This window comes from Paralichthys olivaceus, chromosome 13 (genome assembly GCF_024713975.1).
Source record: "Paralichthys olivaceus isolate ysfri-2021 chromosome 13, ASM2471397v2, whole genome shotgun sequence".
Taxonomy (NCBI): domain Eukaryota; kingdom Metazoa; phylum Chordata; class Actinopteri; order Pleuronectiformes; family Paralichthyidae; genus Paralichthys; species Paralichthys olivaceus.
In genome coordinates this window covers 10,746,875-10,762,698 of record NC_091105.1, presented here as the reverse complement: position 1 = coordinate 10,762,698, position 15,824 = coordinate 10,746,875, and the positions used below count along the sequence as shown (strand labels likewise).

Here is a 15,824-nt window from a genome sequence, read left to right as displayed (position 1 = left end):
GGTTTTATTTATTTCTTTACCTCATGTTTATATTGTGTAATGATTTCCTTTAAAACTCTGGCTTCTCAAGAAGTGCAGATTTTCTTTGCTGTTGCTCAGAACATTTTATCTTCACTCAGATTACTGTTGTGGTCCTGTGCTTCAGATTGAATCTTTCTCCTCACGCTCATCCCGGCTCTGTTTCACTCTTTCAAGTTCTACGACGTTCTCAAAATGAAACACCTCATGTAGTTTCTGACTGAGCTTGACTGGTCTTTACTGCTGATCCTGACGATGACAAAAACACTCTCAGCTTAACATCCACAGAGCTGTTTTTTAAATCATTGTTGAAGTGTGCATGTTACAGTCCAATGCTACTTTTTATTTTCACTATTGTTTCCAAAGCTCAATGATCACAAGTTAATAACTCATCTTTTAAGTCAACCTGAACAAAAAGTTTGAACACCAATACTCCCATGACAACAGAGCATTGTACATTAATTTCTTAAAGCTGTAAATCAAAAAGTATTAGACATTCAATATTATACATTGATTTTGCGAATGTAAAGACTGCGTGTATTTTGCCTCTCCTCTCCTCTGTTTTGGGACACACTCTCCTGTGCTAACGTACGCTGCTTCTGTTTCACCAGTACAGCGGGAGTCATCAAAAACTGCAAAGAAACAGGCCACATTTCTCCCCTAGCCCAGCACTTCTGCATGTGTCTGCAAGTGTGTGTGTGTGTGTGTGTGTGTGTGTGTGTCTGATGAGAAGAGCTGCTCAGCAATATTTAGCGTTACTGCGACAGAGCAGCTTTAGGACAGAACAGAACAAGGCTCACCTTCAGAAAAGACGAAATGAGAAGCAAAGAAAGAAACAGAGAGGGAAGAGAGACCGGAATGCATTTTGACTTTCTGATGATCCTCAATGAAACATTTTTCTTTGAGTAAGAGGGAAAGATCTTGGTGGCGTTAAAAGCACCAACGTTTCCTCACACGTGTACTCACCCATGAGGGAGGAAATAAAGGCAGGAGAAAGTGCATGCAAATAAAGATGATTAACTATGAGGGGCATGCATTTATGTGTGTGTGTTTGTGTGAATGTGTGTTAGGGTCAGGGATGATGTGTACTAATGAGTCACAACAAGAAAAGCATTATGTGTTATTCCAGTGGACCAGTAGGCATTAGAGTGTTTGTTAATACATGTGTTTGTATTGGGGTATAAGACAAAAGGTCCAACAGCAGCTGCCTGCCTGTCACATGCATCACACACCATATACACACCCACATCCACCTACACACACACATGCTCGCACAACCTATACACACCAGCTGGGCAGCGGCTCTGTGTTTGGTGCACAACACATGTGTCGGCCTTCAACAGGAGCTGCATCAATTAAGCCAAACAGGACATCGATCACAGCTAACCTCATGCAACATCTGACACACACACACACACACACACACACACACACACACACACACACACACACACACACACACACACACACACACACACACACACACACACACACACACACAGAGAAGAAACAGTCACACACACAAAGAGCAAAAGCACATTTATGTTTCTCCCACATTACTCATAAGAGTGATATCAAGTCAAGTTTTAAATTACCCCAAAATAGCAAATTACAAATTTTCCTCAGAGGGTTTGTCCCTCTTCACTCAGACATTCACTCAGATACAGAGACCTTCCCTGGAAAAACCCTTTATTGGTGAAATAAAAGGAAGAACCAACATAAAGGGCAACAGATGAGGGATCTCTCTCCATATAGAAAGTGCTGTTCTTCTATTAATGAATTACTGTTAATCTCTAATGACAATGACATGAGGCAGCTCATCAGTGTTGTCTTCTCTTTGTTAAGTGATTTTTTTCTTTATTGATAGGGCAGTGTAACTGTGAACTAGGGAGAGAGCTGGGTCAAAACTGAATCTGCAGCTAAAGTATCCGTATTAAGTGAGAGATGGACAGAAATAAACTCTTCAGTCTTTTTCTAAAGTCAGTCTTCTCCATTAAAGTCTCTTTCTTTGACTTTAACAATATAAATAAATACATCGAATCTTGCAAACATTTTCCTCATGACACTGTAAGTTTGACAGTTTGTGGTGATATATGGTGTTATATCTTTCATTGATATTTTCCTTTTCAATAACTGTCAAATTTGTTGAAGAGTAAAGATTTGAGAGCTCAGTTTGTGAAGTGATTTTGTGTCATCAATTAAAATGAATCAAAACTGAAAACCATAAATAATTGCTCATGTAGAGGTTCTTAAGGTTTAAATTAAAGCAACACATATATATGAAAACATGTTTCCTGACTTAGTCGACTCAAACATTGACCAGCTGACCACATTAAAAATAACACTGCTGGCAAATATGTCTTTTTGGGGGGGGGGGTTTGCTCACAAGGTCTGCTGACAAAATAAAAAATCTCCAGTTTCTCCCCAAAATAAAGTGTGGTGCTGTTTTTGAAGTGTGAGGATGACACAAACGTGAGAACACCCAGAGCTTTCCACTTTTGGCTGCAGTTCACACTCATGTGTGCTCCAGTGAAAAATTGTTCCTCCCATCCCTAAAAATTACTCAGTTACAGACACAGAGGGCGACTTGCTGTCACTTTGCTTTTTCTTTGTTGGTAAAATATACAGTAGATCTTACTTTGAAATTACCAGAGGTCAGTGATGAGAAACATCCCACGTCCTTGTTTAAACATCTGTGTGTAGGTGTCAGCCTGTGTGTGTGTGTATATGTTCTAAGACATGTTTGAGTCCATGTATACAAGCCTGCCAGTTTATTTCTGTCCGTGTCTCATTGTTAGGTTGGATGTGTGTGTCCACATGGCCTCTAATGATGATGAAATGTGTTGTTAATGTTGTAGGTTATTTCAGTCAACTGACAGTTGTCGTAGAGGTGGGTGTATTGTGTAATCTGTGTGTGTGTGTGTGTGTGTGTGTGTGTGTGTTTAATTGGACCTCCCTGAGCCAGTCTCCAGGTGACGGGACTCATCTGTTCTTTCCCTGATTAAGGACAACAGATGGACTGGTAGTTACACACTAACACACACACACTCACACACACACTCATGCACATGATGCATCGTCAAATACACTGAACCTACACATATTGTACAAATCACATGCCCTGTAATCAATACCAAATACTCATAGATATGATGATATCCATGGATCATGCACAAATTACCAAGATGCCTCAGTTTGTTCAGTCTTCATAATTATTGCCTTTCTCATCATCATGGTCATTTACGCAGGAAAACTCTGAATCCCCCGCATCCTTCTGCAAATCATCCACATGCTGTCTCTTTAACTTGACATCTCCACTGTCCTCCTCCATCTGTCGAATATCATGACTTCATTTATTCAGCCAATGAGGCTAAAGACAAAAAAAAAGAAAAAAGAGTCAAGGAAAACATGAGGATGAACCAACAATGTGACTTGTTGAGAAATGTGTTTCCTTTTCTGTTACCTTTTCAGTTACCTTATTAATATAAAATTGATTTTAAACATTTTGAAAATACTTGATTTGTGAATCATTATCCTCAGAAAAAGTCACATACTCAAGATACAGTAGAAAAAACAAACTTTAAACTTATTTGAAGCACACAACCTCAACCGTGCCTATACAGTCATTTTGCAAACACAAATTTAAAGGAGGGAAATTGAAGACAGAGAAGGCAAAAGTTTTTTTTTCTCCTCTCTTTGCTTGATTTATGATACAGACAATTGCATGTATGTGCATGTATACATTATTGTATGCAACACCGTAAACAAAAGAAATAGAGTAAATATGTTATATTATAGAATATAAAGATGAAATATTATAAAGACACTAATGATGGGATTTCAAACTTAAATAACTTTGGGGTTATTTATGATGCAGTTTACAGCTGAATCCATAATTAATGTCTTATTTCCCCATATTGTCTAATTTCCCACAGATGCTGAATCATTACCCAGGTTAAGTTTATGGCTGTAAATATAGCAATTAAGTGAGACTGAGCTTGTGCAGCTCCAGAAAACTTCAGTGCCAGAGTTTGATCTGTCATCTTCTCCCATTACTGTGAATACTTGATCTTTAGGTAGTTTCTCTGTAGATCTGAGTCATCCTCCGAGCCTCCTCTAACCTTTAACAGATGTTCAGCAACTTTCCAACAAACCTGAGTCAGTGTCCTGCCTCATTAAAACACGGCAACAGCTTTTAGATGTTGTAACAACACAAACTCAGTAATGTGCACTGCACACACACTGGGACTAATTAAAAGATATTTATATATTATATATGTATATGGTCACTGTGGGTCTCAAAGTGAAAAAGATATTGAGATAGTGTATGAGTTTTACACTTTAATTACCTCCACCAAGGAGGATATATTTACACCCCTGCCTGTTTTTTAGCAATATTACACAAAAACAACTGATCAGATTTCCACAAAACTTGGAGCAGATCCCAGAACCATTCATTTTATCAGCTTCACACTTGCCATGTGTTGTTCATGGCCTGAGGAAGTGCAGTTCCACTTTTGGTGCATTTTGGACACACACAAGTTTATTAATAATAAATATTTCAAGAAACAGGCGACCTATGGGCCTTCAGTCTTCTTCTTTGTCCTCGGATAAACTACAGATAATGACAAAAGGGTTCAAACCACGGGTCAACATCGCTGCCAGTTAATTTTGAGTTGTAAGTGCTGATCTCTGTCATGCAATATTATTTAGCTATCTTCAAAGTAAACGTACATTGTTGCTTTCAAGTGGAATTATAAAATTTTATTTCGAACTTGTGAAATTAGATCTGAAGATTGAATTGATTTATTAACAGAGCTCTGAAATAGCCAACATGTACTGTGTGAAGTCACTAATTCAAACATATATAAACCAAACATGTGAATAGTAATGAATCACATTCAATTTCATTTTATAGAAACATTTCACTATAAATTCTTGATTGCAAATAAACCAGGTAGGATGAACACAAGGTTTATCTAACTTCACTCTGCACAATAGATTGTTTATAAAAAGCTCATCCACCACACAAATAATAAAAAGTGCCAGTATATTGCAGAAGTGTTTGAGGAGGACTTACGAATGACATTAAGGAATAATTGTGAAGTATAGCAGCGGAGCATTAACACAGGACAAGAGAACAGCCCTGCACCAAAGTCTCTCTAATGATCAGTGTTGTTCTTACATAATCTAAAGAAACTTGGGAGTGAACCTGGTGTGACCCCGGAGCAGATAGGACTCTTTCTCTCATATTAATCCGCCATGCAGCCGCTGTAAAACACTCCATTTGGTCTACATCCATCTGCCTCCGAGGCCACATTAATGATAATTACGAGGCTCTCAGCATGCTAGTTAATATCCCCCATAAAACCCATGTCATCGAGCAGAAAAGCTCAGATAGAAAACGCTTAGCAGGTGATAAAAAGAGGAGAGAGGGGATAACAAAAAGAAAAGAAGACCCCCCCCCACTTCCAAATAATAATAAAAAAAAGATGCTCACAAGGAGACAATATTTAAATTGACGTTACACGCTGTGATAGCTGAATCAAATCGATGAGTGCTTAAAGAAACCATAACAATAATTTCCATTCTTATCTCCCCAAAACATGGCGCCTGGCCTCACACACACACACACACACACACGCTCAAATAAATGAGAAGGAATGGAGGAAGGAGGGAGAAGGAGAATGAAAGACAGAGAAAGAAAAAGAAAGAAGAGGGGGGGGGGGGGGGTGATAACAGCTTCAATAAATCATCCGGGCCAGTCGCCGCTCCCCGGGGATGTGGGATGGATTAAATTAAGCACTCCCTCTACCCGTGTGTCTATCCATCTCTCCCTCTCTCTCCCTCCCTTTCTCTCCCTCTCTCTCTCTCTGCTCGGTATAAATGCCAACAGCTGATCGCGAGACGGCACACTCACGGGAGCACCTCGCGGAAGCTGCAGAAAGAGAGAGAGAGAGGGAAAGAGAGCAGAGAAGAGAGAGAGACAGAAAGAGGAGAGGATGCTGATGATCCACACTCGGACGAGAGGAGTCTCTTTTTTTGCTGTTAAAGGGAATTAAACAAGGACTATTTCGCAAACAGGGAAGGACAAGGTGGCCGACATTTATTTTGAAAAGCTTCCAAAATCTATTTTTCATCCTTTTTCTTATCTTTCTTCGCATCCCTCCTCTTCCTCCTCCTCCTCCTCCACCTTCCTCCTCTTCTTCTGAGAGGCCCGCGAGCTGTCTCACCCTGCAGGGTTTCCTTCCTCCACCTCTTATTTGTTTTTATTTATTTATTGTTATTATTGTTATTGTTGTTTGGCTGCTCGCGAGCCTCAGTCTGCCGGTGCACGCGAGCGCAGAGCGAGCGAGCGAGCGAGCGAGAGAGAGAGAGACCCGGAGGGAGCTGTCCGGTGCTGAAGTTGCATTTCTCCTCTTTCTCGTGCACGAGAGAGAACCAGACAGAAGACGAGCAGAGAAGAGAGGAAGAAGACGTTCAAAGAAAAAAGAGGTGAAGACTTTCCACCGGATCAGTGCGAGACAATCTTCCTCCGTCCTCTGCGTGTGAGCGCGTGTGTGTGAGTGTGTGTGTGCCGGGTTGAGACCACCACCACCACGCTGGCCAGGCCGTCGTGGATCGGCTGTGTTGTTCGTGAGTGTGTGTCGTTGTGTTGAGTCGGTGTCGCACCCCCGCACCATGCCAAGGTCCTTCCTGGTGAAAAAGGTGAAACTGGATGATTTCTCCACGGCGGCGGATCTGGAGAGCGTCTACCGGCACAGGACAGACCTCAGCCTGCGGCTCCATGACAAAGGTAGGTCAGGCTGAACTGCGCACACAACCCAGCACTAACAGGTGTCTCACAACAAACACAAGTCGGTCTCTGAGAGGAAGAGGAGGTGGAGGAGAGAGAGGAGGTGCAGGTAGAGGGCGGACAGGCAGGGGAGCTGAGAATGCCATTTCCAAAAATGTGTGTGTTCCAGAAGAATTCCTTTAATGCAACACATCCAAACATAGATCTCAGTGCAAATACTCAATATCTATAATAAACCATTTAATTTGTGCTCCTATAGTATTTTATTTACCACCTGTTCTTATTCCTGTCACCACTTTTTTTTTTCTGCAATTCCTCTCCAGCATTTCCAAGTAAAACTTGAAATGGGATTGTGCGCAACCAGTGGGGATGTGGGTGTTGCTGCTCGGGGCCATTTATGGAGCCCATAAGATGTGACAGTGTAGTTATGGCCTCTCTCACAGGTGACCTAATAAAAGCTCTAAAAGTTCCTTTCAAAATAAACAATCATTCCTGGTTCCAGTGTGCTGCAAGTGAACAGGATTAGACTGAAGAGGTTCATTCCACACCACACAACACTTTATTACTGAGAGGGTGAAGGCTGCAGCTGGTTTGATTCAAAGCAGTTGCTCGAGTTGTGCGAGTCGAGCTGCCACTGAAGCGGAAAGGTCACTTGAGAAATCAACTAAATCCAGCACATCCCATGTTACATTGATTTTGGCTCATCGTCAGCAGGGAGTTTACCCCCTATGCAGGCTAAGTCAGGCTAAAAGAGATAAAGACGGGATGGAGGTTATTCTGATCTGCTTCACCTTCACTTGGTTTTGGAGGCAAAAGCCGAGCCCAAGTCTAAATGTGCATTGATTCACACTGCTCTTAAGTGGACTTGCCTCTGCGAGCTCAGCATGATGCTTGTAATGCTTGAGATGATGCATGGAACCTACTCTCCTGTATCCCGTAGGCTGGATGTCTTCTACAGAAAATGAGCTGACAAACGCAGTAACACTTGAAGTGATTCAATGGTCGAAACTGCAGCTGCAGCACAGATAAGAAGCAGCTGTGATCAGACACATTAGCACCAGTGCACAGGTGTTTTCTTGGTTTGTTCTCCTTGGCTGCATTTTAAATCAGCTCCTTCACAGGCTTGAATTGTACTGTGTTTGTAGAGGGTTAAATTTGAGCTCCGTACCAAGGTGTGCATGTCCTGTTTTTGCAGAGTTAAGATATTTCTGCACAATGATTTCTCCCCCACAGATAAAAAAACCGCATCTCCCTCTGTGCTACACTTACAACAGCAGCCTGTTGTATTATTATCACATAAAGAGAAAGAGGAGGAGACCCTGACCACACTTATCTCATTTCACAGTCAATGATGAACTGTTGAATGCTATTGAGCTGTTGAATATCGCAGTAGATTCCTAAGCTGAGTAACATCTCTATCCAAAACGATTGATTATTTCAGACAGTCTTGGTTAAAGTGTTGAATATAAACAGTATTTTATTCTATTTGTTTGTTTAGATGTACTATTAAGGCATAATACCAAACACACTGTAGTTACCCTCCAGCAGGAGTAAGCAGTGTTATTCACTGTTTTAATGCTGCCCTCTGCTCCTGTGAAGCTGTGAACTTCCTCGCTCCCTGTGACTGTGTGCGTCACATCTTACATGAAAAACCAGAGATGTCCTTGCCATGTAAATGAAGCCGCTGCACTGCTTCTACCCCAATGTCATCGACATGTTGATGCACATCAGCATGTGCATTCGGCATGCACGCACTCTCTGCTATTTCTCCGCTCATAAAGCAAAAAGCTGTCAGTGGTATATTTGTGATGTCGAGGTTAACCAGCCCTGCTCCGCTTGACACGCGATCTGCTGCCTCAGCAGCGCCGCGCCATACACTGCCTACACCGGCCACCTTTTGTCTCCATCCCCAACATCAGATGGTGACAGCTTAATGCGGCTTCTACATACAGTACAATACAAACTCTACCCACACAGCATTATGAACAACTTTCTGCTTGAACGAACCAGCTTTTGGAATAATTTATGTCCACCCCATGTTCCCTGTGTTGTGTGTAAGATGGGAGTGTGTTTTCAGACAGGACATGCAGACATATAGGAGGGGTGTCACCTGGACCTTGTTGCTTCTGCAGCATGTATAAGTGTATATTAATTATATGAAAAGAGAAAGTATGATGAAATATGTTTGGACCATAGGTTGTGTTTACAGATCTCTGTGTTCAGGAACAATTAAGTCTGTATTTAAGCTAAGCCAAACCAAACCTATTGTGACAAACTAATTCTAAGACACAAAAACTGCAACTGTAACATTTACTTGTGTGTGTTTGATACCAGTTGCATCTTTGTCGTTATGTAAATAGAAAATGAGCAGAGCAGCATGTATTTAGACTATTTTTTGTATGGATCAAAAGGTTTTTCATACTATGTGTTTGTTTGCATATACGCAAGGCACAGTGTGCAGATTAATGCACAGTATTGTCCTGCATTTAATTACACTTTCGGTTATTTCGCCAGTTATGTGGACAAACATACATATTTATGATGACTATGAGAAAACACACACCCACTTGAGAGATATGAACGTATCAAGAGGGAGGGCAGCATTATCCAACCTACTATGGTCTATCTGTATCTATCTATATTATCTATAGTGCTTTACAATGAGTTTAAGTATATTGTCTATAACACCTGCTGTAAGTCTTTAACTCTGCTCTGTGAGTAAGAACCTTAAACTGACCGAGTCTCACTGTGACTGCATCTGTCCGTGGTGCTGATGCTGGTTCTCACACTATATCAGCTTTCTCAAGTTCAGGGTCAGTGTGTGTGCATTTATCTTTCAGAGAGGAATTGTTTTAACTGTAACCTTTGAGGCTGAGGGGAATTTTATAGCTGAATTACTATCTGGACCAACACTGGAGGCTTTTTTCACACTGGCAACAGGTGTGCAGGAGAAACACAGATGTTCTGCTCTGCTGTTTCACATGTATGTTCACAGTTATTTAAAATATTACCGTTAGTGCTACAGCACCGAGGGTGAATTGACAAATGTCTCTTGCTTCATATGCAGAGTAATTGCAGGGGATGGGATGATCATTATGGTGCAGATATGTAAGTGAAGGATTATATATATATATATATATATCTTGTGTACAATATTACTAGTACATTTTGAGTGAAGGGAGGACCATAACCTTCGGTGCTTCTTAAAATCATCTAATGATCTAAACTTTTTGTGCTTCACATAACAACACAATCTTGTGGTTTTTTGTACAACCTATACATGAAAATGTGCTGACTGACCTTGGATCAGATCTTATTGGAACCTACAGTCTCCCCCACTGCGTTGCCATGTTTGGTTTTCTGCTCTTTCACTGTAAAGAAACACAGCATCCGGTTTTCTCATCCATTACAGCGCCGCCTGTCATGTCAGCAGTTATGTCCATCCACAGCACTCAGTGAGCGACTTAATGAGGTTACTACATACAACATGCTAAGAAACTGCTAACATGTTACATGTTACAATACTTATGTCAAGCCATTGTCTCTGTGGTGTGTTTTGTTATGAATGGACTCAAACGGGATGCAGGTGCAGAAAATAAACGCAGCTTTATGAGACCAGATGTTTGTAACTAAAGGTGTAATACTCACTAATAGAGTTGTTAACATGAATGAGGAGGCACTTCTTTAACTCCATCACTTCAGAGGGTGTAATGCTCGACAGTACACAGTGTCTCTGTAAAGAAAGATAAAGCTGAGAAAAGACGAGTATCTAGTTTCATTCTGTTCCTTCAGCTGCTGTCAATACAAACTTCTTTCTCCTGTTGTGTCCCTTTAGATCCAGAATTGTATTGTATGTCCATTACAATTGTTACCAGTGTTTGAAGGGTCTCTGGTGTAGAGGTTGGAAATCTTTCCCACTTTTCTCCTCTGTGACTCTTATTCAGATTTGTTGAGTTGTCTTCTTTACCACCAATCAAACGATGTTATAGCTGCTCCAGGGACAAATACTGTGGTTTTATTTCTTTATACTGAGTCTCTGATTCTTATTCTATTTTTCATTATAACTTCCACTTCAATGTTTTTTAATGTAAATACTGTTGTTTGTTTTTTTCCAGCTGGTTACATCAGTGACTACATCAGCCCTGTTGTGTACGATGGTGAGAGTGACAGTGGGATCAAGGTGCCGTCTCCCGACCCTCTCTACGACGGCATCCACAGCGACTACGGGGCTCCTGACTCTGAGTCACCTGACAGCCCCGGCTCAGAGATCACCGATGGCTACATCAACGGAGATGCAGCAGTCAGTGAGGGTTACACAGTTGATGCCTTCTTCATCACCGACGGTCGCTCGAGGAGAAAAGCTCTCAGCAGCCCCAGGACCATTCAGAGGCACACCTGCAATGAGTGCGGCAAAACCTACGCCACGTCCTCAAACCTGAGCCGGCACAAACAGACACACCGCTCACTGGACAGCAAGCTGGCAAAGAAATGTCCCACCTGCGGGAAGGTGTACGTGTCCATGCCCGCCATGGCCATGCACCTGCTCACTCACGACCTCAAGCACAAGTGTGACGTGTGTGGGAAGGCGTTCAGTCGACCTTGGCTTTTGCAGGGCCACATGCGCTCGCACACGGGGGAGAAGCCATTCGGTTGTGCCCACTGCGGAAAGGCCTTCGCGGACCGTTCAAACCTGCGCGCTCACATGCAGACCCACTCGGCCTTCAAGCACTTCAAGTGCAAACGCTGCGACAAGACCTTCGCACTCAAGAGTTACCTGAACAAGCACTACGAGTCCGCCTGCTTCAAAGGCCCTTTCTCTCCTCTCAGCCCCTTAGATGCATGACCCCTGCATAGATGAAACAAATGGACAAAACTGCAGAATTAACTTGCCATTATCCTTAAAGACTGAACTGCAGACACAAACAATCTATTTTTGGTCAGAGTATGACCTTGCTTCCCCTCCTCCCTCTCTCTCACTTCCCCCTCACCTCGCTTTCCCTTGGAGCCTATTCACGATGATGACGACGATGAAGATAGCACAATTTTTCTCCTTGAGATTTGCCCACTTAAGGATTTAACTGATCTACGCATGCACTTCCTCAAAAACTCTTCACCTCCTCTTCCTCTGTCTGTTCCAGATAGAGACAATAATACTGACACGGCTTCCTTCTGGCATCTAAATACAGTATGACACCGTATATTTTGGGACACTGACGATGAGGATGACGACAAAGACGATAGTAAGCCTATAGTTACTGCGTTCCTCCCTGCACTGAAACACAGTGAAAGAGTTTCCCTTCTTATTTTCGTTTTTTTGGGGGGAGTAATAATAATAATAATAGTAATAATAATGATAATAATAATGTTCTGCTGCACCAAGTGACCATAATCTCTCCACCACTGAGGTAAAAATATTATTTATATATTTATTTTATTTATATATTTGTTTATTTAATTAATGTTTTATTTATTGTGAGTTTATACTTGATTTGATAACAATGTGATGCCATTATTTATTTGTTGCACTTTAATTTCCGTGTATGTAGGATATTTGCTAACCTCTTTTTATCACTACAGGCCAAAGCATATGTCACTTTTTTAAGTACAATTTTTTTCTTATTATGTTGTTTACATTTTTTTCTTATTAACATTATTGCATGCAAAAAAAATAATGAAATCTATGCCAACATCATAAAAAGCTTATGATTTCTTTGCCAAAATCCAATAGATAGAACTTGAGGGCAATATTTTTTCGTGGAGCCTCCGTAGGACTCTTCAAAAGCAATAATCACCTAATGCATGGTATTTTATGATGAAGTTATGAAGTATTACCTACTACTGTATAGCAGTTTAAAAATCAGGTATGTTTTACTTCACCTATAGTCATAAACAGATAAATACGAATATTACAGACATCAGGGAACATGCCAATGTAGTGTTAGAGTAACAAAAAGAAAAAGTCCTGTCTTTCCTCTCTTGTTATGCACTGCCTGCCTCTTAGTGAGTAGAACTAATGTAGGATGTAGGCTAGAGAGGCTGGGATCAGCTGCCTGCTGGGTATGAGGCCTATTGTAGGATAACTACAACCCTGACAAACCTGAACCAGGCTAACTCTGGCATTACATACGCAGGAGAAGCCAACATTCGGATCAGGCCATGCAACATTTCACTCAGATTGGATCCTTGACCATTCATGAGAGGTTTCTGGGATGTTAAAAATGACATTCAGAGGTTCTGAAAACACCTTTCATGTTTTATGCAGCAACAAGTAATCATATTTTAATAATGTAAAGAGTCATCTTAACACTCTTCATACAAACAAAACTGCAACAAAGTTTTAGCAATCAGACTGGAGAAGCATGCAATGAAATGTGCACCGACTCAATATGATACATGGCATTTTTGCAAATATGAGTATATTTTCAATAGAAAACCACCAAGTCAAAGTTTGGTGCATTGTTGAAGTTGGACCGAGGTCAATGCATTATTCAACTACCCTTGCAGAGCACTTCCAGACCATACAGCAACAGTGTGCATTCTTAAACCACAGAGAAAAAGCATGCACTTAAGGTGGATGGTCTGAATGCAGCTTCACTGTTACAGTCCCGATTATTCTGCAGTAGGCCCCATCCATCCCTAACAGGCCGACCATAGACGAACTCTTTGAGTGATTATTATTCCTACAGACAGGCCCAACTCTAATCATCCCGCACCCATAGACGGTTTATCGTTCAAACTAACTGGCCAATACCAGTGTTGCTGAACCCAGATCTCTGCAGCTCAGAAACCTTTTCTACAGATTCATGGAGCTTCCTGAGAGACAGACTGAGGGACACACACATCTGCACAAAATAATGAAGCGCTTGTTTGTGTTTATATGTCATCCTGTACGTCCTTATTGTAACTTTGCATAGACACTTTCACACGTGGGAGAACACGATGCCTGCTGATGAGCTCTTTGGGGTGATGAAATCTATTTACAGTCAACAACTGAAAAGAAATAGGTTTGATAAGAGATGTGGGTTTATAACAGAGACATTTTGATAATTGCAGTGCTTCCTCGTGCATGACCTTCCTCACTTACAGCTTGGGTCAATTTATTGACTAACAAAACTCTACATTCTATGATAAATGTTGTGTTGCATAACAAGTCAATTAGAAGGAGGCAGTTTTTCTGTTGTGACTGGAGCGATCAGTATGTGAATTCAGCCAGCTACAGGTCTTATCTCTCTCCCCGACGTGTGAACCAGATTTGAGCTGCCATTACTTGAATTGTATCAGATGATTAGTTATAGAGCTCCAACTAGTTAGGGCTCACATTTTAGTTTTTGTCTCTTTATCTGTAATTTTTAAGTACTGGCCGCAATAAATTGAAATGGCTTGGTAAACATGCAAAATAGGTAAAAACATTAGATTAGGAGTTCAAACTAAAATACTAGTCTAATACAGCTGAATGTTAAGATGACAAATGTGTGACGAAGAGCCCATATATGCAAAGAAAACAAAACATTACCCTAATTTTTCTTTACACATCTCGTGAACATCGAACCCTGGAAGAGATAGAAATTAACAATATGCTATTACTTTAACCGCTAACTCTAAAATCTGATTTCTGTCTCCTCTGTGTGAATGAAACATAAGCAGTAAAATCACTGTTTACGCGTCACAGATTGTTCCAGTGTGTATTCAAATTCTTTGCACATTTGCACTGCAGTCGAAACATCTTAAGGGTATATGGATAAAGTCGTTGTTGTCCTGCTGGTTACCAGTGTTAAGGAGTTTGTGCATCCGTTCGTGTACGTCTGTCTCTGGGTGAGCTCCAGGTCTGGTCTCTCTAAGCACTTCCATTCTAGTCATTTCCACCTTAAAGAAAGTAGCACAATGAAACTAACTAGAATTCAGGTAGAGAAGAATTAAAAACCTTGTACTAGCTTGACCTCTCTTCTTTTTTTGTATTTCCAAGTTAAAGAATGATGATAACCTAAATAATCATTTATTGCAAGAGGGTTTGTAAAGAATCCTTTGGATTGATACATTTTTACTGCTGTATAGCGATTATCTGACACACCTTATCTCAGGAGGTCTGGATCTCTGTTGCAGAGAGACGACCTCCTGGGTTTTTTTGAGCCAGTATTCAAACAATGTAAGCACAATGAGCACAAAGCATTTTGTGGCACTTCATAATAAAGAATAATCTTAACAAGCCAAGGCAGTTTGTTGCACTTTTGTGTCTTGTCTTCTGTTGTGACACACACACACACACAAACACATTTTAAACCTGTTTGTCTATTGAATTTATCCTCTGTTTGAGTAGCTTTTAACACAATCCATGCTCATAAAGTAAGTTTACCTTTGAGTAAGAAGAGTGCTGAGTTCATTTACATAGAACTACACTCACTCTGGACTTAAGAGCCCATACTTAGCATCAGCTTTGTCAATATTGTATGTGTAAAGAGGGACTGGGTTAACACTGGTGCACAGTGAGCTCATTAGCACTCTTTAGGCTGGGAGCTATCTACCAGTAATGGGCTGCCTGGATGGCTAAATAGAGCAGTTTGCTCATTCCATATTTGGACATTCAGCAGTGCTTATGCAATTCAAAGCCTCTGAAACAACATCTTATGTATTTGTCTAAAATCTTAAATGGTGGAACAAGTGACATTAGCATTTAATTGACATGTGTGTAGGTGACATAAGACAATCCACCAAACGTTGTAGGAGTTTGATCCAAAATGATTCAATCCTGACTGGTGCACAGAAGTACCAACACATACTTGTGTTTATAAACCGAGTAATTAAAGAGCCGGGGCACATTGTAAATCTCTAACCCTTTAAGAACCGTGTTACTTATAGTTGAGAAAACAGGTCTTTAAGCCTTAAAATGTCATATTCATTTGTTGAGGAAACTGTCCAACAGTTAGCAGCTAACAACAGATCCCATGTTAATGTGAGTGAGACAACAGGTGATTTGTTCTTCATCATATAATCACAATGATGGAACAAACAAGAA

The 15,824-nt window shown here is 40.9% G+C and overlaps 1 protein-coding gene across 1 annotated transcript; it reads left to right on the top strand.

Moving 5' to 3' along the window:
• Positions 1–5,912: 5,912 nt before the first annotated feature.
• Positions 5,913–15,022, top strand: LOC109633180 (transcriptional repressor scratch 1). The gene is made up of 2 exons (XM_020092820.2): positions 5,913–6,814; positions 10,930–15,022. The coding sequence occupies exons 1-2, from the start codon at positions 6,700–6,702 to the stop codon at positions 11,655–11,657; spliced, it is 843 nt and encodes a 280-aa protein (XP_019948379.1). The 5' UTR covers positions 5,913–6,699; the 3' UTR covers positions 11,658–15,022.
• Positions 15,023–15,824: the final 802 nt, after the last annotated feature.